The sequence below is a fragment of the Oikopleura dioica genome, chromosome 1 (assembly GCF_907165135.1).
Source record: "Oikopleura dioica chromosome 1, OKI2018_I68_1.0, whole genome shotgun sequence".
Taxonomy (NCBI): Eukaryota; Metazoa; Chordata; class Appendicularia; order Copelata; family Oikopleuridae; genus Oikopleura; species Oikopleura dioica.
In genome coordinates, this window is record NC_137291.1 from 10,348,040 (window position 1) to 10,372,716 (window position 24,677).

At 41.2% G+C, this 24,677-nt stretch overlaps 4 protein-coding genes across 5 annotated transcripts in view; 2 read left to right on the forward strand and 2 right to left on the reverse strand.

Annotated features, from left to right (window-relative positions):
• Nucleotides 1-15,453, forward strand: part of LOC145705660 (uncharacterized) — a 40,040-nt gene extending 24,587 nt beyond the window's left edge. The window contains exons 6-10 of one of the 2 annotated variants that reach the window (XM_081783145.1): nucleotides 10,325-10,515; nucleotides 13,956-14,203; nucleotides 14,549-14,605; nucleotides 14,688-14,820; nucleotides 15,115-15,453. In XM_081783145.1, coding sequence (XP_081639271.1) covers nucleotides 10,325-10,515; nucleotides 13,956-14,203; nucleotides 14,549-14,605; nucleotides 14,688-14,820; nucleotides 15,115-15,329 — 844 coding nt within the window. In that variant the 3' untranslated portion in view covers nucleotides 15,330-15,453. The remainder of the gene's footprint in view (nucleotides 1-10,324; nucleotides 10,516-13,955; nucleotides 14,204-14,548; nucleotides 14,606-14,687; nucleotides 14,821-15,114) is intronic. The other variant, XM_081783153.1, reaches the window with a different exon arrangement.
• Nucleotides 15,449-16,062, forward strand: LOC145705770 (guanine nucleotide-binding protein G(I)/G(S)/G(O) subunit gamma-7-like). The gene is made up of 3 exons (XM_081783259.1): nucleotides 15,449-15,590; nucleotides 15,642-15,734; nucleotides 15,936-16,062. The coding sequence occupies exons 2-3, from the start codon at nucleotides 15,648-15,650 to the stop codon at nucleotides 16,059-16,061; spliced, it is 213 nt and encodes a 70-aa protein (XP_081639385.1). The 5' UTR covers nucleotides 15,449-15,590; nucleotides 15,642-15,647; the 3' UTR covers nucleotide 16,062.
• Nucleotides 16,063-19,534: 3,472 nt separating this feature from the next.
• On the reverse strand, nucleotides 19,535-20,783 carry LOC145712085 (protein SpAN-like). Its single transcript, XM_081789772.1, has 3 exons — nucleotides 20,310-20,783; nucleotides 19,775-20,266; nucleotides 19,535-19,735 (listed from the first exon to the last, which is right to left on the reverse strand). Exons 1-3 carry the CDS (start codon nucleotides 20,736-20,738, stop codon nucleotides 19,535-19,537), a joined length of 1,122 nt encoding a protein of 373 aa, XP_081645898.1. The 5' UTR covers nucleotides 20,739-20,783.
• Nucleotides 20,784-22,198: 1,415 nt separating this feature from the next.
• On the reverse strand, nucleotides 22,199-22,840 carry LOC145712086 (cubilin-like). The gene is made up of 3 exons (XM_081789773.1): nucleotides 22,727-22,840; nucleotides 22,392-22,684; nucleotides 22,199-22,351 (listed from the first exon to the last, which is right to left on the reverse strand). The coding sequence occupies exons 1-3, from the start codon at nucleotides 22,836-22,838 to the stop codon at nucleotides 22,199-22,201; spliced, it is 558 nt and encodes a 185-aa protein (XP_081645899.1). The 5' UTR covers nucleotides 22,839-22,840.
• Between the last annotated feature and the right edge of the window lie 1,837 nt (nucleotides 22,841-24,677).

Consider the following 24,677-nt stretch of genomic DNA (forward strand, 5'->3'; position numbering starts at 1 on the left):
CAGATACGGTCTCCACACTAGGTCGAGGAGTGCCACCATTGCCCAAAAATTCTGTTCCTTCTTCGTTCGACATTTCGCTAGACTCACTAGATAAGAAAGAGAAATCGTAACTATCCCCGTAGTAGTCATCTGAAAGAACTGCGGTTCCCAGTCCAGCGATAACCAAGACATATTTTACGATCATCTAAATTTAAAACAAAGATAAATTTCTAATTTCTTAGTTTTTTAAAAGTGCTGGTTTGGAGGGATATAGTAGCAAAGAATCTCACAGCCGCACCATACACAAGTGTCCATCGTCGTTTTCAGACAGTGTTCGCAAAAGGAGTGACTTGAAAGGAATGACAACCTTTGATGTAAAATTTTTTTATCAAAGGTCGACAATTCCCATCCTGCATGGATAAAATATTATCTCTTTATTGCCACGATAAAGAGGCATCTGACATAAACCACATTTTAGCATTCTAAATAAAATAAAAACTTAATGGTTCACATGGCTCAATCTTGTTATGCATCCTCTGTTTCAGCGGCAAAAGATTTTACAGAATTCGCTTGGATCCAAAACTTTCGAAGAGCTTCGGTCATTTCTGGCGAGCACGTGACCACATCGGGTAGATCAATCGCGCTGAGAGAGTTGCGTCGGACGAGTCGGGCCGGAATGTATCGACAGCCAAACTACAACAAAAAAGTAAAAAATAAAAACAAAAAAACAATCTTACCAAAGACATGAGTGTTTCATTTTCCGTGAATTTGACTTGGCAAAGGGCGTGATAGTACATTTTCATCAGACGCCCGCCTGGAACGAAATTGATTCGCTTGAAGATTTCCCCCATTGATTCTTTCATAGCGGAGGAGACGTCTCTAGTAAATATGATATACTTGGTTTCGTAAATTATTTACTTACTTAAGATCAATGGGCACATGTTCGCCACTGTCTTCAGCCTCTTCTCCAAAAGAGCGGCGAAAAATGGTCAACATCGTTCGAAGTTGTGCATCTGCATCCTCTTCGCCATTTGGGAGAAAAGCATGTTGCGAGTAGAGAATAAGCATTCTCATCACAGTGCGCTCAATCTTCGAGTATGCCTGGCTGAGCTGATTTTCAGTCGGGCCTTGAGTGGACTCACGCTGAACTCCGATTGTCGTAAAAACCTAAAATAATTTTAATTCACTTTTTTCCGAATTGAAAAAGACTTACCGAAGAAAAGAATCGGGCATCAGCAGCGTAGGGAGGAGTCACTAGGCAAGGAGAAAATCCAAGGGCGAGGAGAAGTGTTCCACGCTGTCGTCCGTACTTGAATTTATCACCTCGTGTCGTTGGCCAAGGATAAACATGGAGTGGCTTTCGATTGAATGCGCGAACAAGTCTCATCGGACGATCGAATTTGTCCTCCAACAAAGATCGAAGCTTCCATTTCTTGTTCGATTTCACCTAAAAACATAATTAACATTTAATATTTTTCAAAAATTTTCACTTACCCAGACTCGAAGATCGCGAATGACAAAGGTTCCGCAGACAAGTTGTTCCCAAATGGGAAAAAACGCTCCAGTGTCATCCCACTTTACGACGTAAGGACTGGAAGCGACTTTATCCGGCCCATAATCGAAAGCGCAAAAGTCGGAAGTTGATTTTACGCTCTCTGGATTTTGACAAAGTTCGAGATTCGAAGGTTTGCAAACATCGCGAATTTCGAATTCGTCGATATGCCGAGAGAAGGACTGAAGAAACAATCCAAGAGGAGTCTTTCCCATTGTTGGTCGAATGCCACTCAGCGACAGAATACTCCGCCGAATGATCATCACCAGCTCCGCGCGATCTAGCTCGATCTTTTGAAGAGGCTCAGGCGGTGGTGGTGGTGGTGGTTGATCACGACCTTCATCGAAAAGGGCTGATTCGTGTTCGACAATGTTGAGAATGTGCTGATCGATAAGTCGCTTGTCCTGCACATTCATCACCATATTTTCAAACTCGGCGCCGTTGAATTTGACCTTGGGCAAATTGTGTTCGCAAGGACCATCAAGAAATCGAGTATCGGCCAAAACTCGGCCAGTTGGCGGTGTCTTAGGTTTCTCGGTAGTTTGAGTCGATACTTCCGTTCGCTTGGGTGTAGAATGACTCGCAGGAGAAGAATGTGTCGTTTCTTCATCCAGTGTAGAAAGCGAAGGCCAAAAAGACATTGGATCCTCTGTCGACGTGTCGATTGGCGATTCTTGAGAAGTGTCGATTCCTGTCAAATCGATGACGACGTCCTCACAAGTATTTCCGTTAACAAGGACGGACATGTCTTCAACGCTGTTTTCGCCGTCGACCTTTTCAGTATCCTCGCCGCCGTCCGCTTCTTCGTCAGTCTCCTCGTCCTTTTCCTCGGTCTGGTCATCGTCTTCGCTCTCTTCACCTTCGTCATTGTCTTCCTTATCGCTCTCATCGTCGTCCTTCTTATCCTTCTCGAGGTCTTCTTCTTCTTCATCATCGTCATTCGTGTTACTTTCATCTTCATTCTCATGACTTTCTTCTTCTTCTTCTGCTTCATCTTCCTCATTCTGCTGGCTTTCTTCGGCGTCGCTCTCGCAAGCTTCATTCTCGGACTCATATTCGTCCATGTCCATCTTTTCTTCAGAGTCGGAGAGGTCGGAGACGGCTACATGCGGCGTGGGTCGATTCGAAGCAAATTTTTTCGCGTAACAATCGCCATTGCTGAGAAATATCTTGCCACGGCCGTACCCAGGATTCTCTCGGAGTTGTTTTTGACGCTTGGCAGCCCAGTAGCGGCGGCGCTCTTCAGCTAAAAACAACATTTAAAATGGCGCTGTTCAATTATTAATTTACCTTCGCGCTTTCGAGTCGCCTCGACAAGATCCAAATAAAATGAGCTTGGTTCGTTTTTCCGAGCAAACCGACCCATCCTTATTTTTTCGAAAGTGTCTAAAAATTTTAGCTAGTTGATTTAGGGATTAAAATTTTCGTGATTGACAATAAGATCGACAATTTCGTCTCGAGCAGGGGACAGTAACTTTGCATAATGATCAGGAGTTTCGCCCTCGATGAGAACGTACAGTTCAAAAACCATGCTGGCAATGTAGTCTTCTTTTGTACCCGGGTGTTGACTGATCAATGTCTGCAGTACTGAGCTGATATTGTAGTTTCCATCTTCGCTGATCTAAGAAAATCGTTAATTTTCGCTTTTTTTGGCTAAAAAATGTACCATCAAAGGAAGATCGTGTCGCTCTCTCAGCAGCGTTTCAAATTTGGGCAAGTCAGACATTTCCATCGTCCACTTAAAGCTGAAAAACGGCACGTCCGAAAATCTCGACCATGCCTTTTCAAATTTATCCATTATTCTGAAAATCTTTTTTTCAATAAACAGCTATGGCATGGAGCTAAGCAGTTGAGTAGCAGCAGCAAAAAGCAGTGCAGCATTTTCTTCAAACAAGCTAAAAGTAAAATATTAGAATCCAGAGTGTGTAGAAATCAAATTCACCTTATTTTCGTGCTGGATTCTTTTCAGCTAATCGCTCCTCCAATTGCTGCATCATTCGTCGTCGAACAGCGCGGTAAGGTGAATCTAATTTTCTTTTATTAAACGGTAAGAAAAAAATTTGAATACCTTGAAACTCTTGTTGCTCAAGCTCAGTCTCAGTAATCTCGACGATAACAGGCGGTGAGACTAGAGCGGCGCGACCCGAAGTACCCTCATCAGCAGCAACCCTGTCTGGCAAACGTCCCTGCTGAATCGCAACAGCTGGTAGATCAGCGTCACTCTGCTCAGATCGTTTCTGCTGAGTATTCTCGCAAATCTCCTGAATTCGATTCGAACTTTCGCCAAGCTGTCCGCTAAAAGGAGCGTCTCGAGGCTCAACCACAGCGAAATTTTGAACGGCATTCACTTGCTCGCCCGGAATCGGTGTTTTTGGCAATGGGGTTGCTAGATTAAATATAGATAAAACGACACAAAGTCGAATTATTACCTAATGGAGAGTCACGAGGAGTTGCCCCGGCGCGGCTCAATGTCACGTGAGCTTGAAGTGGTCCAAAGTAGAAATTGGACGAGAATTGAGGATCGGCGCTTGCAAGGCCTAAAATCATTTTTATTGATTTTAAAGAGAAAATGAAATTTACCTTTTGCTAAAGTGCGAAGTTTTGCCACTCCTTTTGGTCGCTTAGAAGCACTTGCTTCCGCTTCTCCCTCGTCAGGCTCACGCTGGCGTTTTTTAGCCTTCTGTGGTCCAAAGTTGAGCACACGCTTGGCAGTCTTGACGATCAATTTCGATTCTTTGTGAATCTTCTTCGCCAAGGCAAGTCCTTGTCGCACGCTTATGACAAATTAATCGATTAAATCATCAAACAGAGACTTACATCTTAGGAGATTGTTGCTTCGGTGAGAAAGGGATAAGGGCTCTCTGAGCGGAAGGAGATCGAACCGAAGGATTCTTGGAAGCCTCCTTGATGTCGTTTGAATCCGACATTCTCTGAAAGTTAATTACTTATAAATGCGCGAGAATAGCGCCACCATTAGGCGTATGCACAAAAAATCGAACTCTTTTTTTTTCAGTGTTAAAGATGGTGTATTTTTAAGGGAAAAGTTAACTGATTTTTCATATATGCAAATTACAAATGAGTATTTTTTAAAACACCTAAAAGTAAATTGGCAAACAGAAAAATAATTTTGATTCAACAATGTTTCAATAAGATATCCTAACAGTCTAAGTCGGTGGTAAAGGAGAAAAAATAGATAGCACTAAAAATAATTGTGGAAAATAAAGAAAGATAAAGGTGTGCTAGATATACGATAAGCGAGGAAAGAAAGTTTAACAGTAGAGATAGTAAAAAACCTAAAGGTATAAAGCGAAATACACTCACAGGCACACGCTAGAGTAAATTGATTTTACACATCGCGTCGCGCATTCTTCAAGCAGGCCAGAGTTCCTTAAAAATGAAATTATTTTCTTTTTCCCTAAGAAAAAACTTACGATTGACATCTGCCTCCATTTCGAGTATTTGCTCATAATACTCGGCAAGCATCTTGCTGGAGATCATCTTGCTCGAACCGTCAGCGTTGAAGAAGTCTTTTTGATTGAGCCGGCCATTGTCAAACTCTTTCTGCAGCAAAGGGCCAACAGAAACACGGTTGAGCGTGGAGAGAGTTGTTTTTGTTGGCGCTGCTAAATAAGAGTGTAAGTCTTAATTAAAATTTTTTCTAATAAAGAATCACCTTTCAAAGCTTCAAAGAAAAAACACATTAAGCAGACGGCAAGCATCAAAAGCGCAATACCTGTAACAGGGAACAAAGTGTCGCCAAGATCGTAAGAGTATTCGTTCCAATCCTCCCCGCCGTAATCCGCTATGAAAACTTGTTATTTTCATTCAAAAAATGAAAATCACCTTTCTCCTCGCCAGCAGCCGTAGTTGTCGTCGTCGTCTTCATCGTCGTGGCAGTGGTCTTGGTCGTGGTTGTTGTCCCCTCCTGCTTGTCGATGATAGTGACTATCTCTCCCTCGGTCACATTAGCTTAAAAAGTGATTAATCTTTTTCATCGATTTTTTACTTACAAAAAGAAGTCGAATCCTTGCCAACGACGTTGTAATCAGCAATGTCCGGGAAGTCTGAAAAATTTTACTTATTCAAAAGAACATACAAATGATCTCATTAGTTATATCCTCTTTGAAAATATCCATCATTTTATTCTCACGACTTTAATCATACTTTATTATTAAAGATACATTAATACATAAAAGTTTAGCGAACCTTGTTGAGAAGGGATGATATCGGCAGAGCGGCGCTTTCTGATCATCTTGACTAAACGAGTGCTTTAATTACAATTTCCACAAAATTAGTTCTTACCCTTTCCAGCAAAACGACGGCGGCGGTAGTGGCGATCGGGCTCCTCCTTCACACCTCCGTTCCCAAGGTCAACCGGAATCGATTGAGTTGTTGGAGCGAATTCGCAACTGATGGAGCCGTTCTTGATGCTTAGGAAGAGGGCGATTATCGCCAGCGAAGCCCCGAAGCACACAACCATCGAGTAGCTGAAGCACCGAGGCACCGAGGCCTTGCATTGCTCCCAGACGTTCTACAAAAAAATTACCTTGTGTCCTTGTTGATTTCATATCTCTCTCTTACCTGGTGGCGGCGAGTCGGATGGGTGCCGTTTGGAGCAACAGACATCGTCGTGTAAGTTGGTTTCGAACTAGATCGACGTTTTGACTTGAAGAACATTGTTTTTATAATAATTACCTCTGCTGCACTCGAATACGTTCTTGTTGCGGTGGCGCTGGAACAACGAACTGATGGTTTTGCCAATTCGACGCTACAGTATCGGCGCTAGCGGAAGCCGGCCCGAGGTTGGTGCTCTGAGAACCGATATTCTCGTTCATATCTATAACTATAAGCCGTGAGAAGCGGTAAACTTGAATCAATTTTTCTATCAAATAGCGCTTTGTCTCTCAGAAACGAGTTTTTTTCAAAACAAACAAGTTCAACAGGGTCAAAGTTGTATCTGCTAGAATATATTTTCGTAAATTCTTCTCTTAAAATTTTATTCCTTCTCTTGATGACGTAAGTATGCCGGCTTGAGCAAGCGAAAACCCAAATCTCGAAATGAAAAAACACCGGCGACCACTCCCCATTTACATGCCAACTTTTTTCTAGACTGCAAACCAGACAAGCGACGCGACTACTACACAACCAAAACCTGCTCTACCACACCAAAATTAAAACACAGAATTGTTTTTTAAATTTTAAAAGACATTTATTTTAGAAAAAAACAGATGATAAAATGTCTTTTACATCCTTTTTTGCAAAGGGAGAATTAGAAAGTCTTCTTTTTCCAGAGTCGGGCGTCACCAAAGCAGAAGGTGGCGTGAGGCGTATCGATGATCGCCGAATACTCTCCGGAGTACAACTCCCGTTGAAAGTCCTGGAGCTGCGCACCTTTTTCGCGAAAATAGTTTAGCATTCGCGTTCTAGCCACCGAAAAAGGATCGCTGCCGTTCTTGTGCACTAGAAAATGTTATTTAAAAATTTTTTCATTTTAAAACAAAAAACTTACCTGGATCCGGCATGGTGAGCATCGGTTGGGTAATTAATACCCCTGGATTCTTGGTTGGAATCCTGTGGAGGGTGTTGCCATAGCCGACGAAGACCTCATCGTCTTTGGCAAATTTAATCGTCTTCTTGCCACAGTTGACGACGTTGACAGGGCGGCCAGAAATCCAGACCACTCCGTAGGATTGCGCGATGGGCTCCTTCTTTCGTCGCAAAGGAGGACCAGCGACGGGCTGACCAGGTCGTTTGCGGCTGGTAGATGGAGCAGGCTCCTCGAGACCAACGGTGTCCAAGGCATCCGTCGACCCGATTCTTCGAGCCTCTCGCTGCTCGCGCAAGTAGTTCTGGACTTGCCGAGGATGAGCTCCTTCGTCGACTTTAGGAGCGTTGAAGAGGGCCTGGGTGTACCTTGAATTTTTATTTAATTGAAAAAACAAAAAATATTCACTTACCCGATTTGGCACTCCAGGTTTGGGCCGAATCGGTAGAATTGACCACTTCCGCCCATGCTTGGAGGCATAGCGGGGAGAGGATAAGCTGGATTTGGGGTAATACAGCTTGGGTGTTGGTACAATCTCGCACCACAAGTATGCTCCGGGTGGAGTCCTGTAAAAGGACTCGGCGGAAGAGGAGTTCCAATTGGAGCTCCAGGGACGAAGACGTGGGGGCGGTTCAGCATCGGAGGGAAGCTGAAAACCTGAGGCTGGACGGAAATTCCAGCATAAGGGCTAGCAACGTAAGGAGCTCCTAGCGGTGTTGGTGTTGTTCCTGGCCATTGGTTGAAGCCAGCAGCTGGACCAACAGTTGGGGGAAGTGGCGCAGCCATCGGAACTGGAATCTCGTCGACGTTTGCATTCGCCGCGGGAATGTCCAGATTCGCGATTTTCGGAGCCTTGCGTCGTCGAGCGAGATCCGAATCCTTTTAAAATTGTTTTTCAATTTTTTTCTAGAATAAGTTTCTAGAATAAATTTGTTTTTAAACAATTTCCTTGTGTCCCTCTGGAGGAACATCCCAACCGCCTTCGGGATTTGCAAACGGACGTTCTTGAAAGAAGAACGACGATTCGTCGACAGTAGAATCCTGAGAGTTAGGATCCCAAGCGCCGTTGAACGTCTGATCCAGCTGATAAGACGTATCTTAATAATTTTTGATTATTTTTTATTCAATTAAAACAATAAAATATCGATTTATAATTACTAGTCTTTTATATAAAAACATACCCGTTGCCACCGTCATGCAGGTGAGGTTCAACAGATCCTCATAAGCAGGAGCCCAGTCTCCCAACGTAGGCCTTTCCTTCTTTTTGAAGACAGACGAGAGCTTTAAAAAGATAAAAATTTTGAGAGAAATTCATGCATCTTACCTTGTGCATTTTTCTTCAAAATTTGCGTTACCCCTAGGATGCAAATTTGAGAACTGACTCCTTTTTTTCAATTTGACTTGACAACATGTGATCCTTAAAAACATTCTAGAAAAGATCCAACACAAGATTAATTTAAAAACACAAATAAAAAATTTTTTTATTTTTTTGAAGAATTTGTAAACAAAAGTTGTTCTAGAACTGTCGAATGTCAAAATTTTGATGATATCAACCGTGATCACTGTCTAAGCGATAATTTTTATTTTAAACAGTAACTCCCGCATTGATTCTATCAAATCAGTCGAATGTAACAAATATTTTTAAACACAGTATAATTCTATCAGATACTCATATATTTTTAATAGAACTTTACTGTGTAAATAATTTTTGTCGAATGTACCATAAGGTGAATAAAAGGTACCCGCTCTTATCAGCATTTATTTTTCAAATTAGCTCATAAAAGCAAAGTTACCCAATTTACCCGAATGGTCGAATGATCCACTAACAAATCAATGGTCAAACTCTTTCTTCAACTTAAAATAATATTGCTGAAGGTGAACAGTAAAACCATCGATAAGCGTAGAATGAAAATACAGAGGGACAAGATAGCGTACTCTCTCAATTCTTTTTTCTCAAGATAAAAATTGACACTGTCACGCTACTTATTTCTCTGTAAAAATATCACTTGTAGTTTTCAACGCCAAAATTTCATCCTGCTCTGTAACCTAAGAAAACAAAATTCTTAAACTACAGAAGCAGAGTAAAATGTTAACATATATAAACACACTATTCTCTCGTCGTTGATTGCACTATTTTACAGTTTGGAAAGGCGTCAACTCCGTTTTTTATTACTAATAACAGACTTAGAAGCTTCCCAAACTGTAAAAAGTTACATTTTTAAAATCTCTGGTTCAACAAATATTTCTCGTAATTTATATACATGCCAGCTGAAAGCAAAATGGAAACTTGCAGCACAATAGCGCCACCATCTGAGCTCTTTTTTCAAATTTATCATTCATCCAATTTTCTCTGACATGAGTTTTTCTCCTAATTTTCTTTTTTGCTTCGTAGGCTTTCTAACAGCAAACTTACACATTCTTTTTCAGAACAGATTCTCGGTCGATTTACCTTACAAGACAACTTATTCGCCGGCAAGATATTTAATCACAAGTTGAGCAACTCCCACAAACAAATCCTGAGAACAAAACGGTAGATTCTTAAGAATTATCTTTTTCTTCAAAATGATTCTATAATTTTACAAAATCTTGTAGCCATCACTGAAAAGAAGACGATAAAACTCCTGCCGCCTGCAAAAACCATAACTTAGAAATTTCTGATCTGTTTAAATAAAATAAAATAAAACTTAAAATCTGACTCAAAACAATAAGCAGTAACAATACTTGTACTCGTGACAGCTAAACTCTACTTTTATTTTATTCAATTCTAGTCAAGATTTTAAAATTCTTTTTATTTTTTGTCGTTTTTATACAGTAGAGCAGAGCAAAGATTTCTTCTTCATATCTTCCCTTGGATGCTAAAAATCGATTGAAAACAAAATCGATTATTGATTTCAAACCTGGAAAAGCGCAAGATCGGCAGCATTAGTGGTGCTAGAGGTGCGTGGGTGTTTGGTGGTGGCGGTGTGGAGCAAAGACTTTTTCCGGTTCTGCTCCTCAGTCGGCTTTTGTCGCTCGAGGGGAAAGGAGCTTTTTCCTTTTTCCTCATTTCTGGACAAAGTCGTCTGCTGATTACTTATTCAGCAAGTCATCAATCATCTGATGGCTCACCTGTCAAAATGACTCAATATCATTTTAAATCTGCATAGGTATGCAAAAGGAAGTCTAATTTTCAAACGAACCGCGCAAAAGGCGCTCAGCCAATGGGGTACGAGAAAAATTAGCAAAACCCCGTGCATACCTATACTACTGTCGTCGTCGGCTCGCCTCGTCGAAATTGATTCCTTCTCTTCGCAGCCAATGGAGGAGGATGCACCCACCCGTCGGCCAATCAATACGCGCGATGCAAGAAGCGAAAGTGCGGTCGCCCCTGTGGCACCGATAAATCCGCCTCGCGGCCAACAGTTTTCGGTCAACGCCCCAGGTCTTAGAAAATCGACCGGTGAGTCTTTCTTTTTTCGGGAATCAAATAACACGAGAAAAAACTTAAAAAAGGGAAATTGAAAGAACAAAAGAGCCCCCGACAGTAGTAAGACAATATCCTACCGTTATGACGCACATTACCACGCTGTTTGAATGGGAGGAGCGCTTTATTTTTCCGAGCGCAAATATTAGAATCCGAGAGAAAATTTTTTAACGATTTTTATTGTAATTTCTAATTTAATCGACATGGTAATTTGTATCTTTTGATTGATTTGAAAAGTGGGTAGTATTTTTTGAACAATGAATCTATTCAACATGAATTATGTTTCTTGATAATAACGATATCCCCAGTAATTACTGACGGTACTATTCGTTATAAGTATTCATAGTTGATAAGAATATCTTATCGTCACCGTAATTCTTCTTAGATGGCTTGCATTAAAATTTTTTATAAGTCAATCAAGTAGAACAAAATGATTCCAGACAGTAAATAATGGCAAATAAATAGCTTCAGATTTTGAGATTTGGCGGAGCGATTCTCGTTACTGATTTCACCCCGAGCGCGACGTGATAGGATCGCTTATTTTATGTCTGCTCGGTTTTTATATCCCTCTAAATATCCGCCAAATACTTACAACTTCTGATTCCAGCACGTATCGACCATTTTAACGACCTCGTAGAATACTTGAAAACAAGAGAAATTTCTTCAAAAGAAACACATGCTTGGCATATTTGTTGTAGAGGTCCATTTGGTTGCTTTTTGGCTAATTAAGTTCAAAAACAGCCAATTAAACTTTAATTTTTAATTGCTTCATTTTTAAAGAATCAACCGCTAATACTGCGTGCGAAAACATGGGCTGTGTGTATGTGTATCTTGCCAAGCGCGTGCCAGCACTCTCTCTTTCAGGGTGGGGAAAGGTCTACGGCACGGCACGGCACTGCGGCACGGATACGGCACGGCACGTGCCGTGCCGTGCCGCTCCATTCAGTGAATTTCAGTTTGGACACGGCACGGTGCCGCGGCACTGGGGTTAGGGTAAGGCGGAGCCCCGTTCCTTGATTTTTAAATTTAAGGGGCTTGACGGCATTTCGGGCCGTTTCAGCCCCGTTCCTTGATTTTTAAATTTAAGGGGCTTGACGGCCCTTCGGGCCGTTTCAGCCCCGTTCCTTGATTTTTAAATTTAAGGGGCTTGACGGCCCTTCGGGCCGTTTCAGCCCCGTTCCTTGATTTTTAAATTTAAGGGGCTTGACGGCATTTCGGGCCGTTTCAGCCCCGTTCCTTGATTTTTAAATTTAAGGGGCTTGACGGCCCTTCGGGCCGTTTCAGCCCCGTTCCTTGATTTTTAAATTTAAGGGGCTTGACGGCCCTTTGGGCCGTTTCAGCCCCGTTCCTTGATTTTTAAATTTAAGGGGCTTGACGGCCCTTCGGGCCGTTTCAGCCCCGTTCCTTGATTTTTAAATTTAAGGGGCTTGACGGCCCTTCGGGCCGTTTCAGCCCCGTTCCTTGATTTTTAAATTTAAGGGGCTTGACGGCCCTTCGGGCCGTTTCAGCCCCGTTCCTTGATTTTTAAATTTAAGGGGCTTGACGGCCCTTCGGGCCGTTTCAGCCCCGTTCCTTGATTTTAAATTTAAGGGGCTTGACGGCCCTTCGGGCCGTTTCAGCCCCGTTCCTTGATTTTTAAATTTAAGGGGCTTGACGGCATTTCGGGCCGTTTCAGCCCCGTTCCTTGATTTTTAAATTTAAGGGCTTGACGGCCCTTCGGGCCGTTTCAGCCCCGTTCCTTGATTTTTAAATTTAAGGGGCTTGACGGCCCTTTGGGCCGTTTCAGCCCCGTTCCTTGATTTTTAAATTTAAGGGGCTTGACGGCCCTTCGGGCCGTTTCAGCCCCGTTCCTTGATTTTTAAATTTAAGGGCTTGACGGCCCTTCGGGCCGTTTCAGCCCCGTTCCTTGATTTTTAAATATAAGGGGCTTGACGGCCCTTCGGGCCGTTTCAGCCCCGTTCCTTGATTTTTAAATTTAAGGGGCTTGACGGTCCTTCGGGCCGTTTCAGCCCCGTTCCTTGATTTTTAAATTTAAGGGCTTGACGGCCCTTCGGGCCGTTTCAGCCCCGTTCCTTGATTTTTAAATTTAAGGGGCTTGACGGCCCTTCGGGCCGTTTCAGCCCCGTTCCTTGATTTTTAAATTTAAGGGGCTTGACGGCCCTTCGGGCCGTTTCAGCCCCGTTCCTTGATTTTTAAATTTAAGGGCTTGACGGCCCTTCGGGCCGTTTCAGCCCCGTTCCTTGATTTTTAAATTTAAGGGGCTTGACGGCCCTTCGGGCCGTTTCAGCCCCGTTCCTTGATTTTTAAATTTAAGGGGCTTGACGGCCCTTCGGGCCGTTTCAGCCCCGTTCCTTGATTTTTAAATTTAAGGGGCTTGACGGCCCTTCGGGCCGTTTCAGCCCCGTTCCTTGATTTTTAAATTTAAGGGGCTTGACGGCCCTTCGGGCCGTTTCAGCCCCGTTCCTTGATTTTTAAATTTAAGGGCTTGACGGCCCTTCGGGCCGTTTCAGCCCCGTTCCTTGATTTTTAAATTTAAGGGCTTGACGGCCCTTCGGGCCGTTTCAGCCCCGTTCCTTGATTTTTAAATTTAAGGGCTTGACGGCCCTTCGGGCCGTTTCAGCCCCGTTCCTTGATTTTTAAATTTAAGGGCTTGACGGCCCTTCGGGCCGTTTCAGCCCCGTTCCTTGATTTTTAAATTTAAGGGGCTTGACGGCCCTTCGGGCCGTTTCAGCCCCGTTCCTTGATTTTTAAATTTAAGGGGCTTGACGGCCCTTCGGGCCGTTTCAGCCCCGTTCCTTGATTTTTAAATTTAAGGGGCTTGACGGCCCTTCGGGCCGTTTCAGCCCCGTTCCTTGATTTTTAAATTTAAGGGGCTTGACAATAGCAGGGAACTCTGAGGTGATCAATTTCAGTTACTTCCCAAACCCCACCCACCCCCATTAACTGTTTAAATACAATTTATCAGGGTTTTAATTCAAATTATGGTTTTTATTCAGTTTTCAAAAAAAAAAATCAAAATTTTTCGAAAATAATTTTTCACGAAATTTCTCGGCCGATACCTACGTTGCAGACGAATTTATTAAATAAAATTATATTCAAATATAGTGTTTTTTACGAGAAAAAAACGGAAAAAACTGTGCCGTGCCGTGCTGTGCCGTGTCCCGGCACGCGTTCTTTTATTTTTTGCCGTGCCGTGCCGTGCCGCGGCACAGGAATTTTCGGTGTGCCGTGCCGTGCCGGTGCCGTTGAATTTTCTTAAGACATTCCCCACCCTGCTCTCTTTTTTGCAAAAAGAAGAAAAATCGTTATTTATCGATTAAAAAGGTTCAATTACGGCAGCCTACCGCGCAAAGCTTGATGTTGTATAAACTTTGATCCCACGACTCATTTAAAAGAATATTCAAAACTATTTTCAGAAGACAATTTACCCCCGAGAACGAGTTATATCATCGAAGACAACGAAGAGAAGAGAGATTTGGGAACGAAAGAAAGCGAGGCGAAATGGGGCGAATTCAATGCGGAATTAGATCGAATAGAACGCGAAGATCGCGAAATACGAATTCGTTTGTCGAATCTTTACAACGATGGTCCGGAGTTACAGTCAGCATCGAGGACAAATCAGCAGTATGAAGAAGACCTTCTTCCTCGGCCAACACAATCCAAGGTAGCTTTGGGCAGTGTTCTTTGTTAGTCCTGGCAGTTAATGCGGCGGGAATGAATTATTCCTCGCCCTCATGTAATTTCTTGACCCATTGCAAATGAGCATATATTTTGCAGGAGACGCACTTAGAGTCTTGTACAGTGGGTTCTATAACAAGAACTTCGGATCAGTCAATTGTTAAAGGCGCGAGAGTAGGGTTGTAAAGTAGCTCTTTCTGATGACGGGACAGTTACATATTCATGACGTTTTATTAATTCGATCTAAAATTCACCCTAATTAAGTTATTTGTGTATATTTGTTAGTTTTACTTCCTTTCTTAGGTGTTTTTATTCTAATTTTCTTTCTTAGAGCTATAAACAAACCCCTCCAATGTTCGACGTCACCCTTTTGGAATCAGCAGTAACCAGGGATAGTTCGAGAATCGTTATTCATGATGACATCTACTCACAGTTCCGAGTTTTGTAGCACTGTATCGAACTGAAATTAAAGACCATTCATTCAAAAGCCGTCAGAACTCCAGCTCGAGCGATCGAAAGAAGCTCTTCTTGTGAATTCGATTGCGGAAAATGTGCTGACCAAACTCGTCGACGATGTATTCATTGAAGCTGAAAACATAATGGGTAAGCTGTCTCTCAGTTTTGGTAGCGTTCCAAAACGGAGTAGCTCCAATTGGCTATTTGCATTCATGGCCTTGTGGCTTGTTATCATTTTTAATTTAAATGGCACTCGTTTTGAAAATGTATCTCAGACGAATCTTTTGATTCTATGTTCTCGATTATTTTACGTAAATCGGGAAGATTATCTTTGAGAAAGCTGGAAATTATCGCTAATTATTCTGACTCTGACTGATTGAAAAAAGATCATATGATTATATAATATTTTTAAATATATCGCTCTATTGATTTCATATTCAGGCGAGTACGTCGATCAAATATACCAAGAAGAACTTAACGGGATGGACGAGTTCTCGGCAATATCAATCATTGCCTCCTCCATGATGTCAAGTCGTTCCCAATCGACCATGCGCAACCAAGCAACCCTCAATGAGTCGCAGGCAACTGCTCAGACAATTACCGAACTCGAGCTCTCCGAATCAAGAGATACTGAAACACATTCCATTGTGACTTGATCCTTCTTTAATTCCTTCGGAAAATTTTTAGCATTCCTTCAAGCAGTGCCTGTTCAAACTTTTGTTTCTATTTTTATATCACAACATTTTCTTACTTTTCTAAACCTTTTCGAAGCTTGTTTCATTACTTATCTGTGTTTTTCTGTATTTAGATTGGGAGAGTCTCCCCAAGGTGGCCCACGGTTGCTCAAAGGGCCCTTACAGCCGGTCCGAGCTGAATTCAATCCCCCGCGGCCGGCCATCAACGAGCAATCTGACACTGTAATTGAACTGTAAACTTGTTGCCAACGCGAAATTATTCGACTATTTTAGCCTTGAATGAGCGGGACAAACCAAAACACTCTCCTCCATGTGAGGGGACAGCTGGAGCAGCTCAAGTTTGAGCTTCAAAAGTCGAGAATCTTAGTAAGTAAACTACGTTTAATAATAAGTATCTTATACTTATAGTATCACATACTTTAAGCTTTTAATAATAGCCTGTGATTTGAATAATAACAGGCAATTATTCCTGTTAGTAAAAGCATCGATTGCATTCTTCTCGTTATACAAAATTTCATAACGAAGAATCTGAACGGATGAATCAATCAGTTTTTATTATTGCTTTAGGTCTCGCAAGCAGTTCAGGAGCTGAAGGCTTACACGGAACAGAATCAACGTGAAGACCCCCTCGTAGTCGGTATACCTGCATCCATGAACCCGTTCAAAGAAAAACGCCCATGTAACTTACTGTAGAAGGTAAGATCAACTCGATTGCTGTACAAAAATCAAGTATTCGTAGCAATTGATCCTGCGCGTCTTTCTCAAGTCGCCGCAAACCGTCACACAGCTAAGAGTCATTAGATGTCTTTTTTTCTTATCATCAACGCCACTCTATCCGTCTCCCCCACTTATCATCACACTTCTGATGCCTCCTAAACCTACTATCCGGATAACAGAACAACCAAACTGCTGACTCCCTAACAAACAAAAAAATAATCATTTATTGTCAGCTCCCCCCATTTTCCATTTTGTCAAAATTTCTTGATCTTGTAACTATCAACAAAAAAACCGAAAAAACCCGTTTCATACTTTTCAATATCTATTCACACTTGTTTGTGCACCTGAAAGTTCACTTTGAGCCCTTTTTCCTTGTCTGGTTGCCGAGATTCTAGGCTGAAATTTTAACGAAACCATACCATATTATTTTGCAATCAACGAAGAGAGCTCCCACTGAAAAACTCAAAATCAAGCTTATGCTTTTTCTTTCCTCCTTAATTTCCTCTTTACCATTTACCGTTTTCTTTGTAAATACTCTCAAATAATATCTACTGCTTTTTTTAATCGTTTCACAAAGAGCATTTCCGTGCGAATTTATGAAATGATTTGGCCCTGTGGAAGCCGACCTGATCCCAGATCGAGTCGGGGGCAATTTGATAATTCTTTCTTTCCGTTAACTTTTTTACCTTATTGACTTGGTGGAGTATTCCGAGAGTCTCTTGGAAGCTTGGGAAGGGTTATTTTCGCTCAATTAATTATTTTTCATCGTTATCACGAGCACTTAACCGTCCCTGTTTCTATTCGCCCATGTCAGTATTGTTTTTTGAGCTTTGACCAACGTTCTGCCCCTGTAGTGAACCTCTTTCAAATTTCTCAGATGCTCTGCTATACTTGAAACAGTTTTCCTTCTTTAGCTTCATGGAATGTTGCCCAACTGAAAAGGTTTTGTGGTGGAACCGGGTGACGTAATTTTATGATGCGCGCGGGAAATTGTTTCTTAGGGATAGAGCACTCTGGGGAAATTTCAAAGGCTGTTCTTTCTCTATCTCTCATCCTCTCGTTTAACGATGTGAGTCTGTGCAAGCGTTGTTTGATAGCGTTAATTGAAGACAAAAAAATAAAATCTATAAAAGCCCACTGCCTTTCTTTCTGAGTTTTGCCTGAACTTTTATCTGACGACTCAGAACGTTTGAATTGTTGATAGCAAGGAAGAAAGTTGTAAAAATAAACGTGGTACGCAGGTGAACTTTATTTTTTCAACCATCGGCATTCTTGAAGGCGATATTCTGGACTTGTTAATTAATTAACTCCTTGTCAAACCAGAGGTAACACATTTTTGAAATCCTTTTTTTGGAATTTCATGCAGTAAAATACGCGGCGGCGTTCAACTACCAGTAGGGTCCAAATTTGATAATTGGAGTTGAACATTTTTTGCATGTTTTGATGACATATGTAAATCCTGAAGTTTGGTTCAATATTCAGCACGCTCCAGCCGATACACAATGTTTACTGGAAGTGGTCGTGTTTTTGGTGAATCTGTGAAATAGGCCGGAAGTAGTTCCTAATGCGACATGTAATGGTTTGGTATTTCTTTTGCAAGCGGCGGGCGCCCTGCTGGCGCCTATTGATGTCATTTTTTTCTGAGCTGCATAAGGAGTGTGTAGCTCACTCAAGGAGCATCTCAATACTCGGACAAACCCATTCGAGACCGAAATCGAAAAATACTAGCACCCTTCCGCGGGATTGAGTATCGATTCCAGCGCAAGCTGTACTTTGTAAATCATTCCCGAATTGCGGCAATTTTTGATTTTTTGATGAGTTTCGAATTGGTTACCAGTGGGAATCTTGCAGTATTTGATATGCGAATATGATTGTAAATAATGAGGATAATGAATGGGGACATGCCCGGAAAAAACAGCTGTATGCTAGGATAAGTCAGCTTGATAAATACGATTAAGTGAATTTAATAAAGAAATCTATTGCGACAAAACAGTTTGATCAACATGTTATTTATCATATTTAATCCATCATCTGTAAATTAAATATGGCCCCATATTCTTATGTGAAGTAGCCGGCAAAATCGAACAAACCCACTCAGTAATTTCACTGAGAAAGTAGAACTGATTTTGATTGACAGGGAATTAATATTTCGTAAAACTATTTAAGTTTATCAATCAAGAAAAGCACCACAAAAAATACTATCATCATGCCGGCAAAATCCATTAAATCCACTCAACCATCTTATTCAACCAGTTTTGCCCATTCTCGCGAAATGCACGAGATTTTCCATCCCCCGGATAATCAGCTCCTTGAGGCTTCGAGAAGGCTGGAAGTATAAATCCATCCTCAAGTTTCGCTACCGCTATCTCAAATTGCATAATAACGCCCTTCATAACTTCAGAGAAAAAAAGGTTGGCCAAACATGTTTCATTGCAAATATAACATTCAGATTGCGCAAGAAATATAGCTGGCAAGTGTTTTTGTAAACATATGTCGAAGAGATTTTCAGCTCGTGTTTACTGCAAATATTCTTGACGTGAACGTATGTAATACTGTTTTTCTATAAAGATCGGTATTTTGGGTCGTAAAGAATAATTTAATTTTAAAAAATATCAAATTAACTTTTGAGGAATTCGACTGCGAACCCAAAATAGTGTAAGTCACCTTCGGGTTGTCAAAAGTTAGGATAATGAAGCACCTTGACACTCGCTCTCCAGAAGGGGATGACACTTGTTGAACTTACACCCCTCTGAGGATTGGGCGGTATTTCTTTTACGTGAAATTTTTATGTAAAATGTGAAGATTCACAATGATCTTCAAGACTTGAAAGAAACGCCTAAGTAGTCGTATTTTCGCTCGAAAAATAGTTCCTGGATACGTGCCGCTGGTACTTGACAGGTTATATTCATTTCGCGGGTGCTAGAATATGCAGTGAGGGTGACAAATGCTCCGGAATCACTAACCGCTATTTACGCAGCTAAAGATAAAACGCGTTGACGTCAGTACTAAAATGCTATAAGTTCGACCAAATAACAAGCCGTTTTCTATTTTCTAGCTCTTGGCGGGACTTATTGGGATCTTATGGGCTTTTAAGAAGAAGGTTTACATAATAACAAACACGAACAGAATTTCGTCATTGAAAATATCTCTTGCGTCAAAAAACGTCAAGAAAGGTGCATCGTTGGTGGCGTTGGTGGTATGTAACATTGTGGCGGATCTTCGGTGTAATCTTTTGAATCCGTCGAAGAGCAAATTACTTTCTGGTTTGAACATTTGTAAGGCAACCACAGCCGAGGGGCCTGAATCGACTAACTTAGCGCAAATACGTTGACGCCTCGAAGGATACGATTAGCTCGTGTTCAAGGCCACACTACCTAGAACCGCTGTTCCCTTAGCTTGCAAGCGATAGAATTTCGCAAGAATTACCTAAGTTCATAAATTGTTTTTAATCAGAACAGCGCAAGAAGCATCAACAGTAAAGAAAGAAAAGCAGAGAAAGTTTTTACGTGAGAACTTCCCTCGATATCAGGGTCATACTCTTCTGCAAGAATCGTCAAGTCAAATCCCCTGTACTGGATAGTATAGTCTGACCAAAATTTCATATCGAATTCAGCCATGTTCTTTGACGGGTAAACAACAAGTGGGTCCGGCTAAAAAATTTGCTTTACTGTAAGAACTGATATGCTTACAATGGTTCGTCCGCAGTACTTTCTTCCGTTGATCGAAAGATAATCGCGGCAATCGCCGCTCGAGAACATTTCAATGTAAATGTCGTGGAACTCCAAGGTTAGTTTATAATCAGAAACGATCTTGCGTTTGCAATTGGAACTGGAGTAATAGTCTTTTGGGTAGCGCGAGGAGTGAACTTTGATGTACTCGCCGGCTCTCAGTAGAGTTACGTCTTCTAGTGAAGAAGAGCAAATACTATACGATCCAAGGAAAAAAGGATCAACCGTCGTCGTTGTTGTTGTTGTAGTCGTGGTAGTTGTAGTTGTAGTGGTTGTCGTTGAAGTTGTTGTTGTCGTTGTTGTCGAAATAAAATCTTCCTCACTTCTGATCGTCAGGTCGAATCCTCGTCTTCCGTTTATATAGCGTGAATAAAATTTCAGCTCGAAGGATGCGTCAGAAGATGCATTAGAATCACTGGAGTAGTTTGCCGGATACTTGGCCATTGTTGGGGGCTATAAATAAATTTTTAACTTTTGATTGCCAATAAATCCTTACGATTGAGTCGCCACAGAATTTTACTCCATCTACTGAAAGATAATCGTAGCATGAGCCTGAAGAGCTGCTTTCAAGTTCCATATCATGGAAACTGAGAACCAAAATCTTATCCGAAGATATTGTTATTGTACAGCTGTTGTAGCCATCATAGTTTTCAGGATAATTTGGTGAGTGGATGTTTATACTTTGCTCTTCTTTCAGGACTTTTGAGCTCATGTTGCAGATGTCATAAGACCCGAGAAAATCATCAGCGAGAGTTGAGTTTTCCGTTACTGAAACAATTGTTGTATATTCTTCGTATTCGGTCTGGCTTGAAACAGACGTGGTAAAAAATTCTCCAGTTGTGATTTGATTTTCTACCACCTGATTCGGCTGCTTTACCAGCTCGGAAACTGCTGTTGATAGAAAAAAGTAGATAAATTTTCTCATTTCGACACGAATGAAAAAAAAATGTTAGCGAATATATGGGCTGTGGTGTTTGAGAATACTAAACGTAGGAAATGTTATCCTGAACTTTTCCAACGTTGCTAACGTTTCAGTTTATTTGCTTTATTCATAATTATTCAGACAAAAAATCATCTGTGACTCAAATTCTGCGGAAATTTCTGAAAGCTTTTCCCAGGAATTTTTCAACATTTCTGGTGAAACAAATTTACAGTACGAAGGTCAGGATTAAGCAACAGAAAGAAAAAATAATTGTTAAACTGCCATTTCCTTCATTTTCTGGCTCATACTCTGCACGTATCGTCAAATTGAATCCAGTAAATTGTCTCGATTCATCTGACCAGAAAAGTAAATCGAATTCAGCCTTCTTTTGCGTGGTTGGTTTTTTAACAATCGATTTTGGCTAAAGATAAATGATTTTTATCAATAAAACAGCTATTTCTTTAAACTCTCAACTTACGATTGTCTTCCCACAAAATTTTTGTCCGTTGACAGAAAGATAGTCGATGCATCTTTCAACAGATTCTTCTATGTCTATAAAATTGAAATCAAGGACCATCTTATTATTTGACGATAGCTTCAATTTGCAATTCGAGTTAGGGTTGTAATTATTCGGGTAATTAGCAGAATGAACATGAATGATTTCTCCACCAACTAATGGCTCAAATTCATCCGGGGAATCTGAGCAGATGCTGTAGTTTCCAAGATTGCCAACATTATCAAGAGCAGTTGTCGTTGTGGTTGCTTTTGTTGTGGTTGTCGATTGTGTAGTAGACCGTGTCCTTGTTGTTGATAATTGAGTTGTAGTTGTCGACTTTGTGGTCGATTCGGTGGTCGTTGTAGACTTTGTAGTTGTTGTTGTCGAAATCGTTGTAGACTGTGTTGTCGTTTTGGAAGTTGTAGTTGTCGTCGTTGTAGTTTTGGATGTTGTTGATGTTTTCGTTGTTGAATTTGTCGTCTGCGTAGTTGATAGTGTAGTCGAGTTCGTAGTGGTTGTTGCTTGAGAAGTTGGCTTAGTAGTTGATGTTGTTCCGGTACTATGCGTGGTGAAAGTTGTTGATGAAGTGATCAATGTCGAAGTCGTTGAGTTGATTGGAGGATCAATTGTGGTGAAATTTTGGACATTGATTGGTGGCCTCGATATCTCTGATGCAAAAATAAGCGAAATTACTGTAAAGAAAATCATTTTCTCCAGTATTTGTGAAGCGAACGCCCCTCTTTAACAATTTATACTCGTATAACGATATAATAAACGGTATATTTGAGGATCATTGACACTGTTTCATGAACGATGTAAGCGTTAATAAGATGGACGAAGGTAGGAGCGGTAAAATTATAAGTGTTTTTCATACAACAATGCCATCTGCACGCACGTGACCTCATGATCACTCAAACGTTAATAGATTTAGAGTTCATTGACTAATCATCAGTTTATTTTAGTGGTATCAGAGAAATATAAAAAAGACAAGAAACAGGGAAATTTTGATGAAAGCGGCGTCACTGGCAGTGCTTACGGTAAGATTGAATCCTTCGTGGTTTAAACTTTGATCAGAATAAAACTTCATCAGAAATGAATTGTGGAACTCTTTTCTCGTCGGCTAAGCAAGGATTATTTTGAGATTTATGGTGATTTCCTACCTTATAAGGTCCACATAGCTTTTGATAATTTCCCGTGTCTGTTTGATTGAAAAGGAGGTAATCCGGGCATTCGTAAGAACCACCTCCAGCTTTTACTGCTGGGTACCACTCGAGTTGAAAATGGTCGAAATCAACATAAAGTGGTCCGTCGACTTGTCTTGATGATATCGTGACATTGCATTCAGTGGAACTCGGATAGGTCCCCGGATAGTTTGGCGAATGGATATTGATGCAACCGCCTTCTTCGATAATTATTTCTTTGTCGATATTATCTGCAATATCACAGATGTTCACTAGTTTCAAAAAATTATATTTCATAACTGCGGATTTGTTACCATCAAGGATTGCAGCGTCATTTGAGCAGATTGGGATTTTGTACTCTGTTTTTCGGGGCAATAAATCGGAAGCGCCCGGTGATCCGAATATTGCAAGGAATAGAAAAATCATATTTTTATGTCTCTGAAAAGATTGAACGTCAAGGTGTTCTTTTTCCACTCAGAACACTTCCCTGGGACATTTACTTATCGTAATTTTGGGAAAAGTCATCGCCTCATTTCGCCATTTTTATGGCGTTCCGAATTTTACAGAAGAAACTGACAGTATCTTTCCAATTCTGAGAGCTTCCGTCGGATGACTACTGGACCCTGATTAAAGATGCCTTTTGGTATCCTGCTGAGAGGCGTGATAAGAGACCGAAATATCCTGCCGAGTTACCCAGATTAGATACACGGGTTACGTTATCGACTGAAAATTGCGCGCAACGCGTGGCACTAACCGTCAATTCTAGCGGAAGAATTATAATTCACGTTTCATTGCCAGAAAGGATTCATCATCTTCTTAGAAAAAGAAAGTTACTGATAAGGGTGGTAGCAAACACCATCGATAATTGATAAGAAAGTCATAATTCGCGCTAGAATTGTGACACTCGTGACTTGTTTTAGTAAATTCGTCCCGATGAACACTTCTGTTTTTCGACTTCTGTTTGGCGAAATGTGAGATAACAAGAGAATTTCTAGTTTTATCAGGCTGATCTTATCCAACGCCGGATTTGACGTGGATCCCCTGCCCAAATTTTTTCTCGGGAGGACTGAGCGGGAGCGTGAATTTTGCACAATCCCGTGAATCAGTCGATTCCGAGCGAGCTGAATATGTGACGGTCTGAGCCGGAATGACAAAACTAGAGGAGTCAAAGTAAACTTCCGCAAAATGACTACTTCGTAAGACTCAACTCTTTCGGATTTGGTACTGATAAGTGATGATAAGAGATGGAAATCGCCAGCGCTTGTTTATTACTACACTTCTTTGCTATCTTGGTGGCCAAAATATGAGGTTATGCTTTGTTCTGATTCGGTTCTCGGAAAGATAACTCGATTTGGATTCAAAAATTAGTGGACTCTCGGTCAGAAACCTGCGTTTTTCAAAACGAAAAAGGCTTGAGAATAAATCGTTCTTGTTTTTTCGCACCTGCGCGTTCCATTTTCATATTTGCTGACGATGCACCTTGACGGATCAGATTTTCTTGAGCCTCTTTCGGTTTTTTTTTTCATATATTTTTTCGGCGGCAATGATGCAAGAGCTCATATCGTAAGTATGATCCGTAGCAAAGGGTTAATTAAATTTTAATTTGAAGAATGGAACACCAAGTCTCAAAAGCGACCACCTCAACAAGGGAAAATCCAAAACACAATGAGGTGTAATTGATTAGGATAAATCTAAGTTCTTGTTGACCCATCATTATTTGGACCAAAATACCACAAACGTCATCCTAGTTTGTGAATTTCTATCCCTAGCGGAACTTGCTGATTGTTTTTAAGGCCAGAAGTGTTTGGTTAGTATTTACACTTGTTTTCTAAGCGCTTTTATAAGAAGGAAAAACAGTCATTTAGTAAATAACTGCTTAATTTTTAGGATAAAATAGCTCTTTATTTCGACCGTTGTAGTTTGACTTCAAGAAAGAAATTTCATTGATGCCAAAAAATTTTCTTTTCGTTAAAAATTCAAATGAGCAACGAGTGCTCCAGAATTCCATCACGTGACCTCCCGTCGCAATGACGTCAATGCCTTCCAGATGCAAAGATGAGGAAATTTGTTGCTGCGGAAAATTAGGGGCGGCGCCGAAATTTCGCCTTGTCGTGCATTCGAAGGTTCCATTCCAAAGTGGACAAAGTGTTTTCCAATTAGCAGTTTGCCCATTTCTCTGAGAGTTGCGCAAAGGTGAGTCTGAGTTAGATTAGCGGGCACCATTTGCGATCAGATGACCGCGCAAATTGTCGGCTCTAGCCTCTT

Coding starts and splice junctions, on each gene's coding strand:
- LOC145712085 (XM_081789772.1), bottom strand. CDS start 20,738: ATGAGAAAATTTATCTACTTTTTTCTATCAACAGCAGTTTCCGAGCTG. Junction 20,267..20,309: donor AATTCTGTGGCGACTCAATC/GTAAGGATTTAT, acceptor ATTTATTTATAG/CCCCCAACAATGGCCAAGTA. Junction 19,736..19,774: donor AGTACTGCGGACGAACCATT/GTAAGCATATCA, acceptor CAAATTTTTTAG/CCGGACCCACTTGTTGTTTA.
- LOC145712086 (XM_081789773.1), bottom strand. CDS start 22,838: ATGATTTTTCTATTCCTTGCAATATTCGGATCACCGGGCGCTTCCGAT. Junction 22,685..22,726: donor TGACGCTGCAATCCTTGATG/GTAACAAATCCG, acceptor TTTTGAAACTAG/TGAACATCTGTGATATTGCA. Junction 22,352..22,391: donor AGCTATGTGGACCTTATAAG/GTAGGAAATCAC, acceptor ATCCTTGCTTAG/CCGACGAGAAAAGAGTTCCA.
- LOC145705770 (XM_081783259.1), top strand. CDS start 15,648: ATGAGCGGGACAAACCAAAACACTCTCCTCCATGTGAGGGGACAGCTG. Junction 15,735..15,935: donor TTCAAAAGTCGAGAATCTTA/GTAAGTAAACTA, acceptor TTATTGCTTTAG/GTCTCGCAAGCAGTTCAGGA.